At 46.3% G+C, this 26,961-nt stretch overlaps 1 protein-coding gene across 6 annotated transcripts in view; it reads left to right on the top strand.

Moving 5' to 3' along the window:
• neil1 (nei-like DNA glycosylase 1) overlaps nucleotides 1–26,961 on the top strand; it is a 53,696-nt gene that overhangs the window by 2,636 nt on the left and 24,099 nt on the right. For 5 of the 6 annotated variants that reach the window (XM_048520813.2, XM_048520810.2, XM_048520811.2 and 2 more), the window contains 5 exons: nucleotides 3,420–3,905; nucleotides 6,959–7,078; nucleotides 11,013–11,076; nucleotides 23,046–23,145; nucleotides 23,634–23,758. In XM_048520813.2, the coding sequence (XP_048376770.2) occupies nucleotides 3,433–3,905; nucleotides 6,959–7,078; nucleotides 11,013–11,076; nucleotides 23,046–23,145; nucleotides 23,634–23,758 (882 nt within the window). In that variant the 5' untranslated portion in view covers nucleotides 3,420–3,432. The remainder of the gene's footprint in view (nucleotides 1–3,419; nucleotides 3,906–6,958; nucleotides 7,079–11,012; nucleotides 11,077–23,045; nucleotides 23,146–23,633; nucleotides 23,759–26,961) is intronic. The other variant, XM_048520815.2, reaches the window with a different exon arrangement.

Genomic DNA, 26,961 nt, shown 5'->3' with positions numbered 1-26,961 from the left:
GGGGAGAGAAAGAAGAGTCAACATTTCGGGTCCAGTGGCCCTTCAGAATTTCTATTTAGAATGATAGAATTCCTACAGTGTGGAAGCAGGTCATTCGGCCCAACAAGTCTACACCAACCCTTGGGGCATCCCACCCTGACCCCTATAACCTACCTAAGCTACACACCCCTGAACACTATGGGAATTTAGCATGGCCAATCCACCCTAACCTGCACATCTTTGGACTGTGGGAGGAAATCCATGCAGACATGGGGAGAATGTGCAAACACCTCATAGACATTCGCCCGAGGGGTGGAACCAAACCCGGGTTCCTGGCACTGTGAGGCAGCAGTGCTAACTACTGAGCCACTGTGCTGCTCCTTTTTTTAATGTGGAGTGTTACTTAATCTTCATATTTCGATCATGGAAAGACAGTATCAAAGAAGCGATAGAGTCAGCTCCAGAACCTCTGATGATTGGTAACTGTTTGGAATTCCTGACATTGAGAGGCAGGACATCTCCAACTATTGCCTTTGACCCTATTTTGAGGCATGAACTGTGAGGTGGGGGAAGTAGGGAAGGGAGACTTGTAAGAACAATGTGGGATTCGGTGGTCATGAGTACTTTCAAACACTGTGGGACACAGTTGATATAATTCAGTCAGGCCTGGTTTGGAGCTCACAACCCAAACTTACAGCTCGTGGACCCACTTGGAGGTCTTGACCTCTCGACCAGCCCCCTCTCCCTAACCCCGCAACCCCCCAACACACCCCCCACTTTGGAGTATGGGGTACAGTATTTTGCAGTTATTTTGTAATGTTGTGACATTAGGTAGACAAGTGTTGCATGCATTTTGACTGAGCAATCACGGAAGGATGCCAAATATAAGGGCAGGATTTAACATACAGCAAACTTTGGTTTAATCTGCTCCTTATCAACGGGCAATCTTGATAAACTGGCAAAAATTCTATTCCTCAAATGCTGCGGTCTACTGTGATGTCTGAGTATTTATGCTGTAAAGTATAACAGTGATATGTATATCCCCTGAATTACATTTCTATTACTTACTATGTGTTGTTAAGTTGATCATAGATTCATAAAGATGTACAGCATGGAATGAAACCCTCCGGTCAAACTTGTCCGTGCCAGCCAGATATCCTAAATTAATCTAGCCCTATTTGCCAGCATTTGGCCCATATATCATTAAACCCTTCCTATTCATGTAGCCGTGCAGATGTCATTTAAATATTGTAAATGTACCATCTTCCTCTGGCAGCTCATTGCATAGATGCACCACCCTTTGTGTGAAACGGTTGTCCCTTAGGTCCCTTTTAAATGCCTCCCTCTGACCTTAAACCTCTGCCCACTAATTTTGGACTCAACTATCCTGGGGAAAAGACCTTAGCAACTCAGCCTATTTATGCCACTGAGATAGTAGGAACTGCCGATGCTGGAGAATCTGAGGTAACAAGATGTAGAGCTGGATGAACACAGCAGGCCAAGCAGCATCAGAGGAGCAGGAAGGCTGACGTTTCGGGTCGAGACCCTTCATCAGAAATTCCTGAAGAAGGGCCTAGACCCGAACTGTCAGCCTTCCTGCTCCTCTGATGCTGCTTGGCCTGCTCTGTTCATCCAGCTCTACACCTTGTTGTATCCATGCCCCTCGTGATTTTATAAACCTCTACAAGGTCACCCCTCCGTCTCCGATGCTCCAGGGAAATTAGCCCCAGCCTATTCAGTCTCTCCCTATAGATCAAACCCTCCTACCCTGCCAACATCCTTGTAAATCTTTCCTGAACCCTTTTTCAAGCTTGACAACATCCTTCCTATAGCAGGGAGACCAGAATTGAATGCAGCATTCCAAAAGTGGCCTCACCAATGCCCAGTACAGCTACAACGTGACATCCCAACTCATATACTCAATGCACTGACCAATAAGTGCAAACATACCAAATGCCTTCTTCATTATCCCATTTACCTGCAGCTCTACTTTCAAGGAACTATGATCCTGTACTCCAAGGTCTCTTTGTTCAGAAACAAGTGTCCTGACCATTAAGTGTATGTGTCCTGCCCTGATTAGCCTTTCCAAAATGCAGCACCTCACAATGGGCTGCTCCACAGCCCATTGATCCACCTGATTAAGATCTCATTGCACTCTCAGGTAATCTTCTTCACAGTTCACTACACCCGTAGTTTTGGTGCCATTCGCAAGCTTATTGACCATACCTCCTACATTCACATCGAAATCTTTTCTGTTTCGAAGGTGTGTTGTTTTTGCATAGATTTATTTGAGGGATGTGAGACTGCGGTAATGTGTACCTCTTGATTATTCAAATATTTGATCAACTGGCACATTCCTGGCCCCATGGGTGCTGAATAGTAAAAAGATTTGCTGTATTTGAAGGCTTTACTTTCCAAGCAGAGACTCTCTGGGGAGCATTGTCAACCAATAGTGTGTAGCAGAAAATAGAGAAACTGCGATTGTTCTCGTTAAACCAGAGAAGGTTAAGTGACGATTTAATGGAGGTGTTTAAAAATTATGAAGGTTTCTCATAGAGGGTTAGGAAGCAGATGAGGCAAATTTAAGAAAATTGACAAAGAGTGTGGGGAAGATATACTTTTACAAAGCAAGTCCTTCTGATCTGGATGGTGCTGCAACTCAAAAGGACAATGGAATCAGATTTTGTAAGTTCCCATAGGGAATTGGATGTTTTGTTGGAAGGGATAACATTGGAGAGTTGTGAGAAAAATGTGAATGAGCGGGACTGTTTGGAAAGCTCGTTTTACGAGCTAGCAAAGGACACAATGGGCTGAATAGTCCCCATCTGTACTTATGAGTGTGGCCACTGGGGGAGCCAGGCCTCTTCTGGAGTACTGTGTCCAGTTCTGGTCGCCCTGTTCTAGGAAGGATATTAAGCTGGAGAAGGTTCAGAAAAGATGTACCAGGATTTTGCCGGGGATGGAGGGTTTGAGTTTTAAGGAGAGGCTGGGACTTAATTCACTGCAGTGTATAAGGTTGATTGGTGACCTTATAGGGGTTTATCAAATCATGAGGGGCATAAATAAGGCAAATGGAAGGTGTCTTTTCCCTAGGCTGGAGTAATTTCAAGACCAGGGGCCATATTTGTAGTGAGAGGAGAAAGATTTAAGGCATGAGGGCAGCCTTTTGACCCTATAGTTCATGTGTGGAGTGAACTGTCGGAGGAAGTGGTGGATGCAGGCATAGCTACGATGTTTAAAAGACACTTGGACGAGGACAGGAGTAAGAAATGTTTTGGAGGGGTATGGGCCAGGACCAGGCAGGTGGGACTAGTTTAGTTTGGGATTAAGGTCAGCATGGACTGGTTGGACCGAAGGGCCTGTTTCCGTGCTGTGTGACTCTAGTTGTTCACAACCTGCCTGCACCTGTCCTGATCGTTGTGTTTTCCTTGTCGTTCTAGACTGTCCTCTAAAATGCCTGAAGGACCCGAACTGCACCTGGCCGCCAGGTTTGTTAACCAGGTCTGCAGCGGCACTGTATTCTCGGGGCAAGTAGAAAAGTCTGCGGTGAGCAAAAACTGTGAGGTGCCTTTCAAGTGTGACGCCTACCTCATCTCCGCGGTGTCGAGAGGGAAAGAGGTCAAACTGACCCTTGCCTCCATCAAAGAGGAGGGTGGCAAGGAAGGGATCACGTCCAATGGGGTGGAACGGGAGGATGGTCTACCAGCGCCGATGGACGTCGTCTTCCGCTTTGGCATGTCCGGCTCCTTCAAACTGACGACTGAGGAGGACATCCCGAAACACGCCCACCTCAAGTTCTTCACCAAACAGAAACCCAGGCAGGTGTTGTGCTTTGTTGACCCCAGAAGGTTCGGGAGTTGGGAAGTCAACGGGATCTGGCAGCCGGATAGAGGACCGTGCGTGATGCTCGAATACGAGAGGTTCAGGTACGAAAGAAAGACCCTCCCTCTTTTTTTTGTTTCTTTCGTTTTTTTTGTTGTTTCTCCACAAGGGCTTGTAGACGAGAGGCTGGTCTTCACCTCCTTGTGGTTTATCCCATTGCCCAAGCAAATGGACACAATAATGTAAACTGGAGGGACATTCAGGCACCGAACGCATCTGAGGCTGCGGTAGAATGGACTTTTGTCTCTCAAGGGATTTGGGAATGAAAAAGGAGTCAAAGCCCAAGATCAGCTAAGATGGTATCTGAGAAATGAGACGGCTTGATGGACCAAATGGCCTACTCCCGCCCCTGTTTTTTACGTGCTTAACCTGCCTGCCTCAGTCGAGATCAGTCGGCTTTGAGGGTGAATGCTTCACTCCATTGATTTGGACAGCAACCATGCCTTGTAGGCAGTATTTGAGCAAAGTTAGTGATTGGATTAGTATGAGTACAGCACAAATGAGGCCATTCAGCCCATTGTCTGTGCCAGTTCTCTGAAACTCAGCTAGCACCATTTTCTGGCCAAATCCCCATAGCTCTGCAAATCTTTTCAGATAGCCACCCAGTGTCCTTTTGAAAACTGTGTTTGAACTATCCCCGACTGCATTGTGAGGCAGTATGTCCCAGACCCTACCCACGCACTGCACTAAAAAACGTTTCCACTCATGTCACCTTCATTTCAGTTTCTTCTGATTCTTGACCCTTCTGCCGATGGTTTTTCCCTACCTCCGCTGTCCAGACCTCTCGTGATTATGGGAGCCTCTATTAAATCCCCTCTTAATCTTCTGTCAATCTAACCACCTTGCTGAATTCGCTCAAGCTGGAACTCAATAGAGAAGGAGCCAATGCATTAGCCTGAGACTCTCTCTAAGAAACAATAGACCCAGGCAGGCTGTTGTACACAGCTTAGGCAGAGGTAGGAACTCAGGAATCTTGTGGAGGGGACATGGTTCTTGGCCCGAGACGTGCAAGCCAGCAAGGCCCCTGTCTCTTAGTAGACTGACTTCCTTTCATGAGGAGCTGAATACTCATATTTAACCCAGCTTTATGTCAGCAGTTTGCTGCCAAACAGACACCCGACATGATAAATTATAATAGGTCAAGTGTATTCTTCATGATATTCTTGTTTCCTATTGCCTGACCATCATAGCAGTCACAGTACGACCCATCAGATATGGGTGCAGCTTAAAAATAACTTAGTTCGGAACCATGTTCCAGAAATTGGCCCATTAACTTGTATATCTCAGTATTGCATGTGCACATCTAAATGCTTTTTCATATACCTCAGCATTGCAAGTGCACATCTAAATGCTTTTTCACGTACCTCGGCATCGCCAGTGCTCATCTAAATGCTTTTTCATATACCTCGGCATGGCAAGGGCATATATAAATGCTTTTTCATATACCTTGGCATTGCAAGTGCACATCTAAATGCTATTTAATATACCTCGGTCTTGCAAGTGCTCATCTAAATGCTTTTTCATAGGCCTCAGCATTGCACGCGTAGATCTCAATGCTTTTTCATATACCTCGGCATTGCAAGTACATATCTAAATGCTTTCTCATATACCTCGGCATTGCAAGTGTACATCTAAGTGCTTTTTCATATACCTCGGCATTGCATGTGCACATCTAAATGCTTTTTCGTAGGCCTCGGCATTTCAAGTGCACATCTAAATGCTTTTTCATATATCTCGGCATTGCTCGTGCACATCTAAATGCTATGTAATATACCTCGGTCTTACAAGTGCATATATAAATGCTTTTTCATATACCTCGGCATGGCAAGGGCATATATAAATGCTTTTTCATATACCTCGGCATTGCAAGTGCACATCTAAATGCTTTTTCATATACCTTGGCATTGCAAGTGCACATCTAAATGCTATTTAATATACCTCGGCATTGCCAGTGCACATCTAAATGCTCCTTCAATGTTATGAGAGCTTCTACCTTCCCACTCTTACAGGCAGCAAGTTCCTGTTCCTCACAAATCTCCGGGTGAAAATATTTTCCTCTAAGCCTTCTGCCCCTTCCATTAAAAAAACGGTAATATACTTGCGTGTGCAGTCGGATGACGATTTATCATGCAGCTTCAGCCACAGCTTGGCCTGTTGCTGTTACACTTCTGAGTCCAAATGGTATTACTTCAAAAGTTTCCCTCTAATTTTGAGCACGAAAGCCTATTAGCTTACTGCATGGTGCTGAGGGAGTGTTGCACTGTTGGGAGTGCTGTCTTTCAAATGAGATGTGAAACCGAGGTGGCAGTCCCAATCCTGTGGTCCTGTTTTGAAGAAGATCAAAGGAGCTGTCTGTTGTAACCGTCCATTGTTTCTGAAACCAGATTGTTGGATCATTGGCTGATTGTGGGAGCATCCTGTGTTCAGTTGGCTGCTCTGCTACCTGTATCACCATAGTGACTACTGTTTAAACTACACTTCATTGGCTGTGAATTTCTTTGGGATATATTGAGGCTGTGAGAACTGCAATAGAAATACAAACCTTTCTTGGCCAATTCCTCAACTTCCCTTCTGTAGTGGAGGGTTCACTTTGCTGGGTTACCTCAATCCTTTTCTGTTTCAGTACAAATGCCCTTTAGCAACACAATGTATTTTGCAGCATGGTCATTACTGATGTGCATTACTGACTTGTGGTCATCACTGGCATGCAGTCGTGACTGACACATGCCTGTTATTGACATATGGTCATTACTGTTGTGTGGTCATTATTGAGGTTAGGCCATTACAGACATATGGGCATTACTGTTCTATGGTCATTACTGACACATACCTGTCACTGACCTGTGCCCAGTAATGGTCATTACTGACTCATGGACATTATTGATGCTGCCCATTATTAGCACATGCTCATTGCTGATGTATGACCTGAACAACCATGTTGGTAGCTTTCAGTCTCTGTTCTTAGTTGTGAATCGTTGCTAAATTTTTTCTTTCTTGTTTTTCCCCCCAGATTGTTTTGTTTTTCTTTCCCGATCCAGTTTTTGTTTCACAGCATGGCTTTAATTTATATCTTTGCTTCTCCTGCCACCCATCCCAGATCGAACATACTGACAAACCTATCGGACAGAGCGTTTGACAAGCCGATCTGTGAGGTGCTGTTGAATCAGAAGTACTTCAATGGTATTGGCAATTACCTCCGAGCAGAGATTCTCTACAGGTGAGGTCAAGGAAGACCACTCGTTGGCGGCTACTCCTCTCAGGTCCCACCTCTCCCGTCTTCACCTGTTAGTTGTGAGGCTCCCTCAAGTGGGTGTTGCGAGGAAGGTGAGGGGCACTCTGGCTTAAAGTTTGGGCAGTTGTTTGTTTGAAGCTTGAGGTTGGAATAGCTGATTTTTGCAGTTCAGAGTTCAGTTCCACATCCTGCTTCTGATTACCCTTCTGTTCAACTCGCCAATGCTGACCAGATATCCTGACCTAAACTAGTTTTGGAATAGCTGGTTGGCATGGACGAGTTGAACCAAAGGTTCCGTTTCTGTGCTGTACATCCCTATGACTGGAAACATTAACTCTGTTTTCTGTACCTCTGTGCTACCAGACCTGCTGAGTTTCTGGCTCTCTTTCAGATCTCTACCACCTGCAGTTAGTTTGCTTTTGTCTATTGACCTAATTGACCCAGTATTACTTTGCGAAAGAGTTCAGAAAGTTAGGAGTGAAACGTTGGCATCGTTTCAGCTAAAAGCAGGTAGAGTTGGGAGTGTAAAAGCAAAATACTGCAGGCGCTGGAAATCTGAAACAAACACCGAATACTGGAGAAACTCAAACACAAATAAAAACTGAAAGAACTGCGGATGCTGTAAATCAGGAACAAAAACAGAAGTTGCTGGAAACGCTCAGCGGGTTTGGCAGCATTTGTGAAGGAGAAAACAGAGTTAATGCTTCGGGTCCGGTAACCCTTCGTCAGAACTGGAGAAACTCAGCAGGTCTGGCTCCATCTGTGGAGACAGAAATAGGGTAATGTTTCGAATCCAGTAAGACTATAGCACTGCCTAGAATGTTGTTTGGCCTGGAGTGTTTTAGTTATGAAGGGCGATTGCACAGACTGGGTTTTTTTTTGCAGAGCAGAGTGGGTTTGGGAAGGTGCCGGAGGTTTAGTGGAGATGTGAGGAAAATACTTTCACCCAGAGGATGGTAGGAATCTGGAACTCACCGCCTGAAAGAATGGAAGAGGAAGAAACCCTCACAACGCTGAAGAAATAAACTTGCAATGCCGAGGCATACAAGGCTATGGGACTAGAATAGTCTTTGACCAGAATAGACATGATGGCCTGAAGGGCCTTTTTCTGTGCTGGAGACCTCAATGACTCTGGATGTGAGTTTGCTCACTGAGCTGGAAGGTTAGTTTCCAGACGTTTCGTCACCATTCTAGGTAACATCATCAGTGAGCCTTTGACGAAGCTTCGTAAGAGGCTCACTGATGATGTTACCTAGAATGGTGACGAAACGTCTGAAAACTAACCTTCCAGCTCAGCGAGCAAACTCACATCCAGAACCTCAACCTGAGCTACAAATCTTCTCAAAACTCGCTACCTCAATGACTTTGGACTTCAGAACTCAGTTGGAAGTAAAATGTATAAAACATGGCGGGGGGGCAATAACTTTGAAGAGATGGTGTGACAACACTTGAAGTGGGGATAATTAATTAATTAGCAAAGGAATTAGAGAATTGTCTGAAGAGCGAGGTTATTTCAGGGCTACGCAGAAACGGTGGGGGAGTGGCATCTCTTGAGTTGCCCCCGCAGAGGGCTGGCATGGACTCAGTGGGCTGAATGGTCTCCTCTGTGCTACAATCATTCCACAGCCAATCATTTCCCTCATGAAGAGCTGACAGGTAGTGCAAAGGTGAATTTTCTGCCCCATAGGGCTCCTCAACACCTTGGTCAGCAGCAACTGCTGGCCAGTCAGAGGCTGGGTCCTCATGTCCATCAGACAAGGCCAAACCCTTGAGGGGCCCACCAGGGAGATTGACTTCAAAAAAAATTTGTCGCACGGTGGAAAATGGTGGGGGGGGGTCGAGGAAAGGGAGATAACTTTCAGAGACCTTTCTATTTGACACTCTTCCCCCAGCCTCCAATTCCATGCCTCCAATTGCCCCAGTTTGGGGCTGTTGGAGGCCCCACCTAACATGGCACGGTTTCCCAGTTGGGAAGTTATTGACCTTCCTTGGCTTCTGGGTGTGAAGGTAGGGGGTGGGTGAACTAGGTGGGGGGGTGTCGCAGGTGGGGGCAGGTGTGTTAAGAACATTGAGTGGCCAGTACTTGGCAACTAAAGGGCCTGATGGCTGTCAAACCCAGAAAGATACCCACGGACATTCTAGCGCAATGCCTATTTGCTGAGGGCGTGAGTAGGGGCTAGGTTTCCCTCCCAATTATTTCCCCTTCTTGCTACCCCCGGGGAAGGGACAGTTCTCCACAGGCTGAGTGTTAATCGTTAACATAAATATACTCTTCCTGATCTTCCAGGCATGTTAGGCTGAAAGAACCTAATGGGTTCCTTATGGTCTTATCAATATGAATATAAGAAGATGCATGCAGTTTAATATGAACTAATCTATTAGCTTGATCTGCTGAGTATATATTAGAGACATATGCAAACTAAAGAGCGAACCTACTAACTGTTGTGTATGTACTCACAAACAAGTGAGTCTCACACAGCCTCCCATCCATCAGGCACTTCGGTAATGGTCAAACGATGCATGTTAGGGTGTGAGGCCTTGTTTAGAATCTGTGTTTTGGTTTGGAGTCAGACTGGTTTTATTTCTAAAGCAGGAATTTATAAAATGCCACATTGACTGACTGTCTATAAATTGTGCGCTTTTTGAACTAGCCTGACTCCAAACCAAATCACAAACAAATTTTAAACAAGGCCTCACCTGGACATGCATTGACTGAGCTAAACTGCCACCTCTTTTTACGCTGATAAAACCTTTAGTTCTCTCAGGGCAATGACTTGAAAGAAATTTGGGCATTTACATATACACATTAATCAATTAAAACTTTCCAACTGATTAAAGATTTAACAGCATTTTAGGTTTGTTTAATACATCCTCATCAGTGGGATGACCCTTTGATCTTTTACTGATAAATTCTGTGCCTGATACTAGCCCTCTCACGAACACCCGAAGAAGGAGTAAGGCTCCAAAAGCTAGTGTTTTCAAATAAACCTGTTGGACTAAAACCTGGTGTCGTGCGATTTCTGACCTTGTCCATCCTAGTCCAACTCCAGCACCCCCACATCAAATCTTTACAAGGAGGCATAGAATCATAGAGATCTACAACACAGAAACAGACTGTTCAGTCCAACTTGTCCATGCTGAACGGATATCCTAAATTAATCTAGTCCCCTTTGCCAGTATTTGGCCCACGTCCTGCTAACCTCTTCCTATTCACAAAAGATGTCTTTTCAATGTTGTGATTATGTCAGCCTCCACCCCTTCCTCTGGCAGCTCATTTCATACACACACCATCCCATGCATGAGAAAGTTGCTCCTTAGGTCCCTTTTAAATCTTTCTCCGCTCACCTTAAACCTCTGCTGTCTGGTTTAGAATCTAACTGTGTTTTGGTTTGGAATCAGACTGATTTTATTTCTAAAGCATGAATTTATAAAAAGTCACATTGACTGACCGTCTATAAATTCCTTCACCCCAGGGGAAACACCCTACACCCCTCCTCATTTTATAAACCTCTATAAGGTCACTCCTTAGCCTCTGACGCTCCAGGGAAAAATAGCCCCAGCCTATTCAGCCCTTCCCTGTAACTCAACCCGGGAAACATCTGTGTAAATCTTCCCTGAACCTTTTCAAGTTTTGAGGGAGAGTGGATGTTATTTTCAATGGAAAAGTGGTTTCTGAGTTGTTACTGGTTTTGTTTGGATCTGTGCAACTTTACACAAGCATTGACAGGGACCTGCTGCAACAACAAGTCTCAATGTGATTGCAGGAATGGTGTGGAGGGATGAACACGGGAATGTTGCCAATATTTCTCATATTCCTACAGTAATCAGGGCCATGGGATTTCAGAGCATGTTCATTCTGTGATATACACCTGACTGGAAGATGCCTGATTGATTTTTCTCACTTTCTTGCTCGCTTTAGGTCAAAAGTCCCCCCTTTTGAAAAAGCCCGGACTGTTCTGGAACCTTTGCTGCACAAAGAAACGGTTAGTTTTTCCTCCTTCTGTTCGGTCTGCTTCAGGCTGTATCCAATGTGACCAAATTGTGGGGTCTGGAGTCACATTTAGGCCACACCCAGTAAGGACATAAAATTTCCTCCCCTAAAGGCCACTTGTGGACCAGATGACAATCAGCAAGAGTTGTCACGGTAACCCTTACGGAGGCTGACTTTATATTCCAGACTTTTATTCTTGAATTTAAATTCTGCAAACTATCATTGAGCTGAGGTGGGGATTTGAGCCCTTTCCCTCCTGAGCATTAGTCTGAATCTCTGGATTCTAAGTCAAGCAGCATTAGTGCAATGTCAGTCTTACCTTGGAGAGGTAATTCCTTCAGTTTGAACCAGCACTCATGAAGAAATGGTAGGTGATTCACATCCATGTACTGTTTTGTTTGTGCTGTTTAAAATATTTTAAATTTTGTTTTAAAGATTAGGATGGCTCAGTGATTAGCACTGCTGCCTCACTGTGCCAGTGACCTGGGTTCGATTCCAGCCTTGGACGACTCTGTGTGGAGTTTGTACATTTCCTCTGTGTCTGTGTGGGTTTCCTCTGGTTTTCTCTTACAATCCAAAGGTGTGCAGGTTAGGCGGATTAGAGTCTTATTGGTTTAAAGCATGGAAATAGGCCCTTCAACCCAACTTGGCTAAGCTACACACTTTTTACGATAAATCTAGCCCCATTTGCCCTGTGTTTGGTCCATATCTCTCCAAATCTATCCCATCCATGTACCTGTCTAAATGTTTATTAAATAACAAAATTGCACTGAGCTCCATCACTACACCTGGCAGTCTGTTCCAGACACTCACCACATGCTGTGGAAAACATTGCCTCTCTGAACCCTTCTGTATCTCTCCCTTCTCACCGTAAACCTATGCCGTCTAGTTCTAGATACCCCTAGCATGGGAAAGGCTGCCCACTATCTGTCTCATCTACGCCTCTCATGATTTTATTGACCTATATAAGGTCACCCCCTCAGTTTAAAAACACTCCAGTTTAAAAAAAAGCCCAGCCTCTCCTTATAACTCAGCTGTTCTTAATTGCCCATAGTGTCCAGGGATGTGCAGGTTAGGTGGGTTAGCCTTGGGAAGTGCAGGGCTACAGGGGGGTGGGTCTGGGTGGGATTCTGTTTGGAGGGTCAGCGCAGACCTAATGGGCCCAATGGCCTCTTTCTGCACTCTAGGGATTCTGTTCCGAGACATAGCACAGAATTTCGGTGCTATGGTATTTCCATAAGAGTGCTGTTTGAGTGCGGATTAATGTGATGTAAGTTTAGTCTCTGTTGCTCTGGAAAAGGACAGATCCAGGGAGAAGCAAGAGTTGAGAAACAGGGATCAAGTAAAGCATGCTGCCCACAGACTGTGTAGCAGTGAGGCCATCGTAATACAGACAGTCTCAGAGTGGGGAATAGGTTTTGTTCTAGAGTCCAGTCACAAGTCATTTGTGTACACATTGGAACACAATGCAGAGCAATGAAGGCACTTGTTCAGAAGTACACGAAATGTTCACACAATGGTTGTTTAAAATCACGTCCCTGTATGGGATTCTGTTTGTAAGTACTCATGCTCGTTAAGTCAGGCTTTCAAAAATTGGGGACCATCTGTAAATTAAACTTACACGAAACAAATATTTTTACAGCCAGCAGCTTAGAGCCATACAGCGCGGAAATAGACCCTTTGGTCCAACCAGTCCATGACGAGCATAATCCCAAACTAGACTAGCCCCACCTGCCTGATCCCTCCAAACATTTCATGCACCTATGCAAATGTCTTTGTAACTGCACCCTCACCCATCACTTCCTTTGGAAGTTCGTTCCACACGTGAACCATTTGTTAAAAAAAAGTTACCCCTCATGTCTTTTTGAAATCTTTCTCCTCACATCTTACAAAGATGCCCCCTAGTTTTGAAATCCCCCGCCCTAGGGAAAAAACACCTGCCGTTACCTTATCTATACGCCTCATGATTTTATAGACTTCCGTAAGGTTATCTTTTACTTCTCTTCCAGTGAAGGTAGGTGAACATTCATCTCAGTAGAATGCAGAATACTCAACTTGATCTCCCTGGAAGGTTCTGAAGATGAAATTTAACTCGGATATCCAGACTGGTTGGCGGATGCAATCTTGTGGGCTTTTTCTTTCCCAAATCTGTTTATTTTGGACCAGTAAAGTTGAGTGGCCGCCTTTGTGAAGGCATTGGTTCATGTTAAGTTATAAACATAAAATCGGATCTTCACTTTGGTGTGAAATCGCCCACGTGGAGTGGATGGCAAAAGAATTTAACATGCAAAGGTGCTTCATGACACTTGCTGTAGAGGGGAGGGTCTAGCAAGTTTTACCAAGAGCAGATCCCTCAGCAGCAAAGCCAGTGAGTCTTCAGTGTTAATGCTAGATCTTGCTATTTAGCTTCAGCAGCAGTTTGTTTATTTTGAGCACTCAAGAGGTAAAGTTAACCTGTCTTTAGCAACAACTGAATTCAGAGAGGGACTTCAAACTCAAACCCCAGCTACTGTTTCTGCTCTGATTTTCGGGGATTTCAAAGCCAAATGCCATCTGCTGTTATCTGCTTCACTTCTGTCCTCATGTTTCTTCCTTGGAACAAGCTGTAGTGATATTTCATTTCTTTACCCCTACTCCCCTGTCCATGCAGCATTACACTTGGTACATATTTCTTTTAAATATTTGCATATGTTTTAGATGTATGAGGATGTAAAAGTCCTGTTGGTCAGGAGGTGTTATTTTATGTGTGCAGTTTACTAGCAGAAAATTGGACTGCTGTGTAATGTTTGAAAACACTCTCTGATTATGCAACCAGATCAAAAATTATACCCCCCCCCCCCAACCATGGTACTTAATAAGTCTGTTCTATAAAATTGGTCCTGGTCACCATTTTCCTTGTGAATCATTGACAAAATGTCACTGGCTGAGCCAGCATTTATTGCCCATCCCTAGTTATAGAGCCATGGAGTTGTACAGCATGGATCCAGACCCTTGGTCCAACTGGTCCATGCCGACCAGATTTCCTAAATTAATCTAGTCCCACGTGCCACCATTTCCCTCTAAACCGTTCCTGTACATGTACCCATCCAGACGCCTTGTAAATGTTGTAATTGTACCAGCCTCCACCACTTCCTTTGGCAGCTCATGCCATACATGCACCACCCTCTGTGTGAAAAACTTACTCCTTATGTCCCTTTTAAATCTTTCCCGTCTCACCTTAAACCCATGCCCTCTGGTTTTGGACTCCCCACCACCCCGTGGAAAAGACCTTGCCAATTGACTCTATACATGATTTTATAAACCCCTATAAGGTCACCCTCTGAAGCTCCTGGGAAAGTAGCACCATCACCCACCCTAGATATGTCCTGACCCACCGGCAGGACAGACCCAGCACAGTGGTATGCAGTTGGTAGGGAGTTGCTGTGAATTCTCTACATTGACTCCAGATCCCGTGAGGTCTCATGGCTTCAGATTAAACATGGACAGGGAAACCTCCAGCTGATTACCACATACCGTCCTCCCTCAGCTGATGAATCAGTACTCCTCTATGTTGAAAAACACTGAGGATGACAAGGGCACAAATGTATTCTAGGTGGGGGATTTCAATGTCTACTATCGAGAGTGGCTCAGTACAGTACTTCTGATCGAGCCGATCCGGTCAGGTCCTAAAGGACATAGCTGCTGGACTGGATCTGTAGCTGGTAGTGAGGGAACCAACAAGAGGGAAAAACATACTCAAACCTCATCCTTACTAATCTGTAGCAGCAGTTGTATCTGTCCATGACAGTATCAGTAAGAGTGACCATCGCACAGTTCTTGTGGAGGCGAGGTCCCGCCTTCACATTGAGAACAACCTCCATCATGTTGTGTGGCACTATCACAGTGCTAAATGGGACAGACTTTACACAGATCTAGTAACTCCAGTCTGGGCATCCATGAGGCACTGGACCATCAACAGCAGCAGAATTGTACTCCAGCACAATCTGTAACCTCATGGCCCAGCATATCCCCGACTCAACCATTACCATCAAGTCAGGGGATCAACCCTGGTTCAATGGAGAGTGTAGGAGGGCATACCAGGAGCAGCACCAGGCATACCTGAGGATGAGGTATCAACCTGGTGAGTCCACCAAACAGGATGACTTGCACGCCAACCAGCAAAAGCAACAAGTGATAGAGCTAAGTGATTCCACAACTAACAGATCAGATCTAAGCTCTGCAGTCCTGCCACATCCAGCCATAAACAGTGGTGGACAATTAAACACCTCACTGGAGAAGGAGGCTCCACAAACATCCCCATCCTCAACGGTGGAAGAGCCCAGCACATCGTTGCAAAAGATATTGCAAGAAATGCCGAGCGAATGATCCATCTCAGCCTCCTCCAGCGGTTCCCAGCAGCACAGATACTCGATTCACTCAAGAAACAATTGGACACACTGGACACTGCAAAGGTATGGGCCCTGACAACATTCCCGCAATAGTACTGAAGACCTGTGCTCCAGAACTTGCTGCTCCCCTGGCCAAGCTGTTCCAGTGCAGTTACAACACTGGGATCTGTCTGACAGCATGGAAAATTGCCCAAGTATGTCCTGTATATAAAAAGCAGGACAAATCCAACCCGGCCAATTACCGCCCCATCATCAGTAAAGTGATGGAAGGTGCCTTTAGCGGTGCTATCAAGCAGCGTCTGCTCAGCAATAACCAGCTCAGTGATGCCCAGTTTGGGTTCCGCCAGGACCACTCAGCTCCTGATCTCATTACAGCTTTGGTTCAAACATGGACAAAAGAGCTGACTTCCAGCGGTGAAGACAGAGTGAGAGGCCTTGACATCAAGGCTGCAAGGAGCCGGAGCAAAACTGGAATCAATGCATATCAAGGGGCAAACACTCCGGTGGTTGGAGCCACATTTGGCACATAGGAAGATTGTCATGGTTGTTTAAGGTTAGTCATCTCAGCTCCAGGACATCTCTGCAGGAGTTCCTTAGGGTAGTGTCCTCGGCCCAACCATCTTCAGCTGCTTCATCAATGACCTTCCCTCCATCATAAGGTCAGAGTGGAGATGTTTACTGATGATTACACAATGTTCAGCACCATTTGCGACTCCTCAGCAGTCCGTGTCAAAATGCAACAAGATCTGGACAATCCCCAGTGGCTCAGTGGTTAGCACTGCTGTCTCCTGACTCTCTGTGTGGAGTTTGCACATTCTTCCAGTGCCTGCGTGGGTTTCCACCACATGCTCCCGTTCTCTCCCATAGTCCAAAGTTGTGTAGGCTAGGCGGATTGACCATGCCAAATTGCCCCGTAGAGTCCAGGGATGTGTAGGTTAGGTGTATTGGCCACAGGAAATACAGAGTTACAGGGATAGGGTAGGGGGATGGGTCTGGGTGGGTGATGTTCAGAGGGCAGTTAGGCTGAATGGCCTATTTCCACACTGTGGGTGTTCTATGGCTGACAAGTGGCAAATAACATTTGCAGAACACAAATGCCAGGCTATGACCATCATCAATGAGAGACAATCTAGCCATCGCCCCTTGTCATTCAGTTGTGTTACCATCACTGTTTCTCCTACTATCAACATCCTGGAGGTTATCACTGATCAGAAACTCAACTGGACTCACCACATAAGCACAGCGGCTACGACAGCAGGTCAGAGACTAGGAATACTGCCGCGAGTAACTCACCTCCTGACTTCTCAAAGTCTGCCACCATCTACAAGGCACAAGTCAGGAGTGTGATAGAATACTCCCCACTTGCCTGGAGAGTGCAGCCCCCAACAACACGCAAGAAGCTTTATACCATCCAGGACAAAGCAATCCGCTTGACTGGCACCACATCCACAAGCATTCACTCCCTCCGCCGCTGATGCTCAGTCTGCAAGACGCACTACAGAAATTCACCAAAGATCCTCGGACAGCACCTTCCAAATCCACGACCACTTCCATCTAGAAGGTCAAAAGCAGCCGATACATGGGAATGCCACCACCTTCAAGTTCCCCTCTAAGCCTCTCACCTTCCTGACTTGGAAATATATTGCCGTTCCTTCGCTGGGTCCAATTCCTGGAATTATGGGTCAACCCACAGCAGGTGGACTGAAACAGTTCAAGAAGGCAGCTCACCACCACCTTCTCAAGGGGGCAGCTAGCAACGGGCAATGAATGCTGGCTTGGCTAGCGATGCCTACCTCCCACAACATGCATAAATTAATGCCTCTCTCTATACCTCAAACCTGGCAACATACTTGTAAATCTTTTCTGAACCCTTTCAAGTTTCACAATATCCTTGCTGTAGCGGGGAGCCCTGGAGAAGGTGGGGGTAAGCTGCCTTCTTGAACCGCTGCAGTCCATGTGCCGAAGGTAGACACTTAGGGAGGGAATTCCAGGATTTTGACCCAGCCATACTGAAGGAATGGTGATATAATTCAACATCAGGATAGTGTGTGGCTTGGAGGGGAATTTGCATCAATCTGCTGCTTGTGTACTTCTGGATGGTGGTGGTCATGATTTTGAAGTTATTAAAGGGGCCTTGGTGAGATACCACAGTGCATACTGAGGATGGTACTGCTACCACTCTGCGATAGTATCAGAGGGAGTAAACGTTTATGGCAGTGGATGAGTTGCCAGTGAAACAAAATTGTTGGATCATTGTATGAACGCACCTGGCTCACTAATGTCCTTTAGGGAAGGAAATCAGTCATTTCTCGTTATTCATTCACAGGATGAGGGCTGAGTAGGCCACAGTATTTATAGCCCACCCCTAATTGCCCAGAGGGCAGTTCAGAGTCAGCCATATTGCTGTGGGTCTGTAGGCCAGACCAGGTAAGGATGGCAGTTTCCTTCCCTAAAGGACATTAGCGATTCAGATGGCTGTTTCCCAATAATCAATGATAGTTCCTTGGTCATCATTAGACTTGTAATTCCAGACTTTTATTAAATTCAAATGCCACCATGGGGTGGGCGGGGTTTGTGGTGCGGAGGTGCATAGAACATAGAACATAGAAAAGTACAGCACAGTACAGGCCCTTCGGCCCACGATGTTGTGCCGTGGAATAATCCTAATCCAAAAATAAAATAACCTAACCGACATTCCCCTCAATTCACTGCTGTCCATGTGCATGTCCAGCAGTCGCTTAAATGTCACTAATGACTCCGCTTCCACGACTACCACTGGTAAACTATTCCACGCGCTCACAACTCTCTGGGTGAAGAACCTCCCTCTGACGTCTCCTCTATATCTTCCTCCTAACATCTTAAAACTATGACCCCTCGTGGCAGTCAGTCCTGCCCTGGGGAAAAGTCTCTGGCTATCGACTCTATCCATGCCTCTCATTACCTTGTACACCTCAATCAGGTCACCTCTCTTCCTCCTTCTCTCCAGAGACAAAAGTCCGAGCTCAGTCAATCTCTCCTCGTAAGACAAGCCCTCCAGTCCAGGCAGCATCCTGGTAAATCTCCTTTGCACCCTCTCCAAAGCCTCCACATCTTTCCTATAATAGGGCGACCAGAACTGGACACAATATTCCAAGTGTGGTCTCACCAGGGTTTTGTACAGCTGCAGCATAACCTCGTGACTCTTAAACTCGATCCCCCTGTTAATGAAAGCCAAAACACCATACGCTTTCTTAACAACCTTATCCACCTGGGTGGCAACTTTGTCGGAGCTATGCACTTGAACACCAAGATCCCGCTGTTCCTCCACATTGCCGAGAATCCTGCCTTTAATCCTATATTCAGCATTTAAGTTCAGCCTTCCAAAATGCATCACATCACATTTATCCAGGTTGAACTCCATCTGCCATTTCTCAGCCCAGCTCTGCATTCTGTCAATGTCTCGCTGAAGCCTGCAATAGCCCTCGATACTATCAACGGCACCTCCAACCTTTGTGTCATCAGCAAACATACTAACCCACCCTTCAACCTCCTCATCCAAGTCATTTATAAAAACTACAAAGAGCAGAGGCCCAAGAACAGAGCCCAGCGGGACACCACTCAGCACTGACCTCCATGCAGAATACTTACCATCTCCAACCACTCTCTGCCTCCTGTCAGACAACCAATTCTGTATCCAGACAGCCAAATCACCCTGTATCCCATATCTCCTGACTTTATGAATGAGCCTGCTGTGGGGAATCTTATCAAATGCCTTGCTGAAGCCCATGTACACCACATCCACTGCTCGACCCTCGTCAACCTGTCTCGTAACTTCCTCAAAGAACTCAATAAGATTTGTAAGGCATGACCTGCCCCTCACAAAGCCATGCTGACACCCTTTAATCACGCTATGCTTTTCCAAATAGTCATAAATCCTATCCCTCAGAATTCTTTCCAAAACCTTGCTGACCACAGACATAAGGCTGACTGGTCTGTAATTTCCAGGGATTTCCCTATTCCCTTTCTTGAAAAGAGGAACAACATTTGCCTCCCTCCAATCTTCCGGTACGACTCCCGTGGAGAGTGAGGAAGCAAAGATCTTCACCAGCGGCTTAGCAATCTCCTTTCTCGCTTCCCGGAGCAACCTAGGATAAATTTGGTCTGGCCCTGGGGACTTATCAATCTTAAATGTTTGCCAAAACTTCCAGCACATCATCTTTCTCAATCTTGATCTGTTCAAGCCTGTCTTCCTGCTCCTCAAAGTTCTCATTCACAACAAGGTCCCTTCCCTTAGTGAAAACCGAAGCAAAAAACTCATTTAGGGCTTCCCCTATCTGCTCAGACTCCACACACAAGTTCCCTATGCCATCGCTGATTAGGCCCTACTTTCTCCCTGATCACTCTCTTATTCCTCACGTATGAGTAAAATGCCTTCGGGTTCCTCCTAATCCTTCCAGCCAAGCCTTTTTCGTGGCCCCTCCTGAGTCCACTTTTGAGCTCCTTCCGAGCAAGCCTGTAATCCTCTAAAGCTGTGCTAGACCCTTGCTTCCTCCACCTTATGTACGCTGCCTTTTTCTTTTTGATAATAAGCACCTCTGTACCCATCATCCAAGGCTCCTTAATCTTACCCCGTCTTACCTGTCTCAGAGGAACAAATTTATACATCACTCACAACAACTGCTCCTTAAACAGCCTCCACGTGTCTGCTGTGCCCTTTCCGTGGAACAATTGCTCCCAATCTGTACTTCCCAACTCCTGTCTGATAGCATCATAGTTTCCTTTTCCCCAGTTAAATATCTTCCCCAGTAAGTGCTCCTTTCCCTTTCCATGGCTATGGTAAATGTGAGGCTGTTGTGGTCACTGTCGCCAAAGTGTTCTCCCACCACGAGATCTGACACCTGTCCTGGCTCATTGCCGAGCACCAAATCCAAAATGGCCTCCACCCTCATTGGCCTGTCCACATACTGAGTAAGGAAACCCTCCTGAACACACCTGACAAAAACGGCTCTATCCAAACCATCTGCACTCAGGAGGTTCCGGTCAATATTGGGAAAGTTGAAGTCACCCGTAACAACAACCCTGCTACGTTTGCACTTTTCAACAATCTGCCGGCCAATGAGTTCTTCGATCTCCCTACTGCTATTTTGGGGTCTGTAGAAAATCCCCAGTGTGGTGACTGCTCCCTTGCTGTTCCTAACTTCCACCCATACTGACTCAGTCGACAAACCTTCCTTGGCAACCTCAGCCCATACCACCTCACTAGACGAGTCCTCATCAAAGGTTCTTTCAGCCACCGTTATACTGTCCTTGACCAACAAAGCCACACCTCCTCCTCTTTTACCACCTTCCCTGACCTTAATGAAAGATCTAAACCCTGGAACCTGCAACATCCATTCCTGACCCTGCTCTATTCATGTCTCCAAAATGGCCACAACATCGAAGTCCCAGGTACCTATCCAAGCTGCACGCTCACCTACCTTATTCCGGATGCTCCTGGCATTAAAGTAGAGACACTTCAATCCAGCTTGCTGTCTGCCAGCACACTCCTGTGACAGTGAGGTCCTTCCTACGCTCATCCTCCTGTGTACTAGGACACCTCAGTTTCCCATCCCCCTTCTGAGCTAGATTAAATCCACCCGAATAGCACTAGCGAATTTCCCACCCAGGATATTAGTGCCCCTCTGGTTCAAGTGGAGACTGTCCAGTTTGTAGAGGTCCCACCTTCCCCAGAATGATCCCCAATTGGCCATGTACCTGAAGCCCTCCCTCCCGCACCATCCCTGCAGCCACGTGTTCAGCTGAAATCTCTCCCTGTTCTTTGCCTCGCTATCACGTGGCAAGGGTAACAAACCAGAGATGACACACTGTTTGTTCTAGCTCTCAACTTCCACCCTAGCTCCCTGAAATCCTGCCTGACATCCCTATCCCTCTTTCTACCTAAGTCGTTGGTGCCTATGTGGACCACGACTTGGGGCTGGTCACCCTCTCCCCACAGGACCCCAAAGACACGATCCAAGACATCACAGGCCCTGGCACCTGGGAGGCAACACACCAATCGTGACTATCTTTCGTTCCCGGCAAACCTTCTATCAGTCCCTCTAACTATTGAGTCCCTAATGACTATCACTCTCTTCCTATTCCCCCTTCCCTTCTGTGCAAAAGGGACAGACTCTGTGCCAGAGACCTGCACCCTACTGCATGCCCCAGGTGCACAGTGGATTGTGAATCCAGATCGCTAGAACATTACCTGGGTTCTGGATTAAGAGTCGAATGATAATGCCACGGGGCCATTGCCTCCCCTGAGCCGGACTGGGCTTTATGTAGTGTCCAGTCTCTCAGCAATGTGGTTTACTCCAAACTGCCCTTGGAATGCACTAGCAAGCTAATTGGTTGTAGTCAAGAGGGGATCTCCTCAACGTCTTGTTTATTTAGGAGCTGGCTTCAGGAGTTATTCCAACTGAGCAGAAAAAAATGCCTGGGATGGTGAAATAGTCTCGCTGAAGTGCCCTCTTTCTCCCTGCTCTTTGGGAATAAGAAAAAAAGTAGATAGACACTTGGAATGCCTTTAGTGGTGCTGTGTAATCCAGGAACTGAGATCTACCTATTTCAGACAGAGGATCCTCTGTACCAGTTTGTGTTCCACACTATTTCATCTGTTAAAACAGTGCATCATTCCAAAGCTTGGGGGAGAAACCTGGATTTACAAGCTACACTGATTCCTTCAGGCTGCCACTAAGTGGCTCTTAGCCAATGATTTAGGGGATGGCATTGTTTTCCATTAAGAGTCTCTGAGCCATTTGAGGGAACACAGCAGGCCAGGCAGCATCAAAGGTGCAGGAAAGCTGACGTTTTGCATCTGGACCCTTTTTCAGAAATGGGGGAGGGGGAAGGGGTTATTTCAGAGGCCCCTTTCCCGCCCCCATTTCAGAAGAAGGGTTCCCACCTGAAATATCAACTTCCCAGCTCCTCTGAGGCTGCCTGGCCTGCTGTGTTCCTCCAGCTCCGCACTGTGCTATCTGAGCCATTTAGATTGTTTTGTAGGCAGATTGAGGACACAGCCACTTCCACAGGCTTGAAAACGTGCCGGGTCTCTTTCTCTCTCTGTCCCTTTCTCTCTCTCTCATCCTTCTGAACTGCCCAACTCAACACTTCTGACAAGGCAGCAGTCCATCAGTACTGCATTGGAGCGCCTGGGTTTAGCCTGTGCCGACAGCTGTAGAGTGGGGGTTGAAACCAGGAGATTCCTAATTGATAGCAACCAAATGGGCCAACCAGACGCATTGTGTAGGGTAGGATCATGCTTGCCTTACACCCTCGCACGTCCAGAGTCTGTGTGTTCAAGGGCCACTGTGAGAGGGTTTGAGGGGAGGTGGTTTGGGAGGAAGGAGCCAGTAAAGCCAGGAATGCATGAATTGCATCAGTGCAAGTTGCAGTACGATTGGGGCAGAAAATGGTTCAGAGAAGTAAGAGGGCAACTCAAATTGAAACGGTCTTCTCTCAAGCAAGGTTGTTCTAAATTAGTAGATGACTTCAAGCACTTTGGAGCTGTGTGACTTGTGTAGCTCTTCACATCTCACCCATCTTTCTGTCTCAGACGAATGAGTTACCTTTGAGCAAGAAGATAAAGATAAAGATGCAGAATCCTGATCTTCTTGAGCTTTGTCACATGCTTCCGATGGAGGTTATTAATTTGGGTAAGATGCGTTCGCTTTTTGGGTTCACGTCCCCCTGGCCAAAACATCAACTCTGTTGCCTTCTAGGCGCCAATCAAGAGTAGGCCATTCAGCCCCTCGGGTGCACTCCGCCAATCTACCAGATTGCTGCTTGACGTGGCTGTAGCCTCAACCCCACTTTCCTGTCTGATCCCAATATGCTTGAACACCCCTGTTAGTCATGAATCTCGCTAACTCAGTCATAGAGCCTCCCCCTGACTGTGTGGGAAAGAGGATCCCACAGACTCATGGTCTTGACCTCCAAACTAAGTGGGGGTGAGGGGGACGGTCTCCTCATATTTAAACTGTACCTCGTCAATTGAGTCTCTCCCACAAGGGTGAAGTGTCAGTGCCTAAGGTCTCTGCCAATCACCATTTTCAGCCTATGAAGAAAGGCTTTGATCTTTTCAATAAAGAAGATAAAGCAGTGGTCAAGCCCCTTTTTAACCCTCACTCTCCCTCTTGCGCAGGTGGCAAGGGTTACGATCCCGAGCACGTAGGTGAATCCTCGGCCTTTGAGGACTGGCTCCAGTGCTACAACGTCGATGGAATGCAGTTGTTACGTGACAGTAATGGAAGAACCATTTGGTTCCAGGTAATTGGAACAGCTTCACCGTGATTACCTTTGATTTATTATTGTCACCTGTGCCGAGATACAGTGAAAAGTATTGTTTTGTGTGCTAGCCAGGCTGATCATATCCTGCATAAATATGTGAGGGTCATACAAGAGTGCAGAATATAGTGTTACAGCTCGGATAAAGGTCAACTCTTAATGTAATGAGACATCTGTTCATAAAAGAGGGGAAGAAGCTGTTCATAAATCTGTTGGTATGTGTTTTCAAACTTCTGTATCTTCTGCCCAATGGAGGAGGGTGGAGAGGGTATAACTGGGAAGGGAGGGGTCTGTGATTGTGTTGGCTGCTTTCTGGAGGCAGCGGAAGTGTAGATGGAGTCAATGGACGGAAGGCAGGTTTGCGTGATGGACTGTGTTCTCTGTAATTTCTTGAGGTCCTGGGCAGAGCAGTTTTTGTAGTAGGGCAGTGATACATCTGGATAGGATGCTGTCTGTGGTACATCTATAAAAACTGGTAAGAGCCATTGTGAACATGCCAAATTTCCTTAGCCTCCTGAGGATGTAGAGGTGTTGGTGTGCTTTCTTGACTGTGCCAATAACGGATGGATCAGGATAGATCATTGGTGATATTTACACTTAGTAACTTGAAGCTGCCTACCATCTGCACCTTAGCACCATTAAGACAGAGAGGGGTGTGTCCTCCAGCCCACTTCAGTCAATGACCAGCTCGTTTGTTTTACAGACATTGAGGGAGAAATTGTTGTCTGTATGTCGTGCCACTAAGCTCTCTATTTCTTTCCTGTACTCTGCCTCAATGTTCACTCAAAATCTTTCCCCTCCTCCCAAACCCCTCATGCCAACATCACTCCTTCCACCCACCCTGCCAATCTGAGTGTCCAACTGGGCAGGTTAAGTACAATTTTATTTGGAGATTATCGACTGGTTTCCGTTCCGAGAAGTGTCAGTTAAAGTAGAAGATAGAATCTGACCATTTGTTGGGAAACCGTTTGAGTTATCAGACCTATGCTGGCTCTTTGGAAGTACAGTCAATCCCCATTCCCACTCCCCCATTCCCACTCCATCATCACAGCCCTGGAGATGTGACCTTGCTCCTGTCTGCTTATGTCTCTCTTATAGATGATAAGATTTGAGAGTCTCCATTCACACTTCCATTTTACCGAGTCCTGGCCCTACTCTGTTTTCTGTGATTGCCTTCATTGCTGTGTTCCAGCTTGGTCTCTTGTGATGCAGTGATAGTGTCCCTATGTCTGAGCCAGGAGGTTAAGTTCCCACCCATTCTAGGGGCATATCATGACATGTCTGCACAGTACCTACACTGTCCTAGCTTTTATTGCTCAATCCCACAGCAGTATGAACTATAATCAATGTTAATATCTGGCCTCTAAAACTGTTCCCTCTAGTGGACAGTGAGGGTGTTAGTGTGTTTTAGCCAATGTTACGAGGGGAAACACTGTGCCAAACTATGGCTGTGTCTTCTCTGCAGATTTTCAGTCCATTTATATCGAGTTCATGACATAAAAAAGGAGGCCATTAGCCCATCACTCAAATGATTAATTCTCACCAACAGAAGAGAAATCTAAGCGCTATAGAACATCATTTGCGAGGGCTGTGAATGTATATTTAACCTAATTTACAGCTGATTCTGCAGCTGTCCCTGTGATAGGGTTCAGCTTATAGGTAGTTGTATTTTTCATTTCTTCCATAAGAGAGAGATTTTCATCTTGGGAATCATCAGGACACAATTGCAAGAATACCAAAGCACCCAGATGAATTACTGTGACATCATGTCTCACGGTGTGTGCTGCCAAGCAACGATTCATTCTGTGAATATTTGCATTTATATAGCACCGGTCGTCATCTCAGGGCATCCTAAAGTGCTTCAGCGCAGGAAAACCCTACACAGCAGCTAAATTGGGCATAGCAAGTTCCCACAAACAACAACAGCTGAATTTGTTCTGTTGCTGAAATGAGACAGGAAGTTTCATCTGCCCACTAGTCAGGACTGGGTTGCGAGAAACAGACGTGAACCCACGGATGACATACAGCATGAGAAGATGATGCTAAATGGAAGGGCTGTCATTGGCTGGAGATGTATCAGAGCAGTTAACTGTCAATCTGAGCTGTCATGCAGATTTGGATTAGTCGGAATGTTGCCTTGGGGCATGGGAGAGGTTGGCTCTTTCCGTGAGCACGTGTCTTTTCCTGAAAAGAAGTGCAATGTGTGTCCAAATTCCTTTTGCCTTTGTAGAACCATGAATCTTCTAGCGTGTGCATCACATTGGGAGCCCAATTCAAGATGATCTTGAAATGGTGTAAGTCTTAGCGCAGTCTGGATAACTTAACAAGTGATTTCCTAAAACGGAATGACCTCTAGAGGTGGATATACTTTTTGAGGCTTATAAGCATGTGCAGGTTAATTTATCTGCCATCCATTTACCTTGTGCTAACTTGGTCCCTGCCTGGCATTGCCTCAAATTTAATATTCACATTTGTGAGATCAAATCCCTCTGCCCCCTATCTCTATAACCTCAACCCACTGAGAAGAGCCACATTCTGAGAACTCTGTGCTCATTCCAGTTCCTGCATTTGTGTACTGACCGCAGTGGATTGCACTTCCTGATAAACTCATTGGCACGTCCTCGAGAGCAGATCCATACCTCCAGGGGATTTAACGTGGCGAGTGCAGGGCGCCCATTCGAGCAACATAGCCTGGAACCTCACCATTGTGGCACCGGGGAACTGAGCTCAAGAGGTACGAGGTGTCATTGTGTTCACGCTCTGCTGCTCTCTCTGACCTGATCAACCCATCGTCGCTCAATCCCGTTGGAAAGTTTCAAGAACACTAACATGGCCTGCATTAACTGCTCTCCCTCCCCCTTCACTCCATTCCCCCGCCACCCCAAGTAAGATGAGAAGGGACATATCAAAGGGCCTGCCTCTTGTACCAGGGTACGACTAGGTTGGAGGGGGGTGGTTTGGGGGGTGTGGGTGGTAGGGGAGTGTTGGTGAAAGAGGGCGAATCTGTTTTGCTGCCTCCTCGGACACGCATGTAATAACCTCACTCCCATATGGTTTCGCTGATGGTATTGTCATAGCAACTGGCCAGCCCCTCTGATCTCACACGTGGTGGGACGCTCTGTTCAACTTGAGAAACAAATGCAGAAATTTTCTGGAAAAGCTCAGCGGGTCCAGGCCGCGTCTGT

This window comes from Stegostoma tigrinum, chromosome 36 (assembly GCF_030684315.1).
Source record: "Stegostoma tigrinum isolate sSteTig4 chromosome 36, sSteTig4.hap1, whole genome shotgun sequence".
NCBI classification, from domain to species: domain Eukaryota; kingdom Metazoa; phylum Chordata; class Chondrichthyes; order Orectolobiformes; family Stegostomatidae; genus Stegostoma; species Stegostoma tigrinum.
Note: the sequence above shows the minus strand (reverse complement) of the source record. Positions and strands in the feature narration are given on the sequence as shown.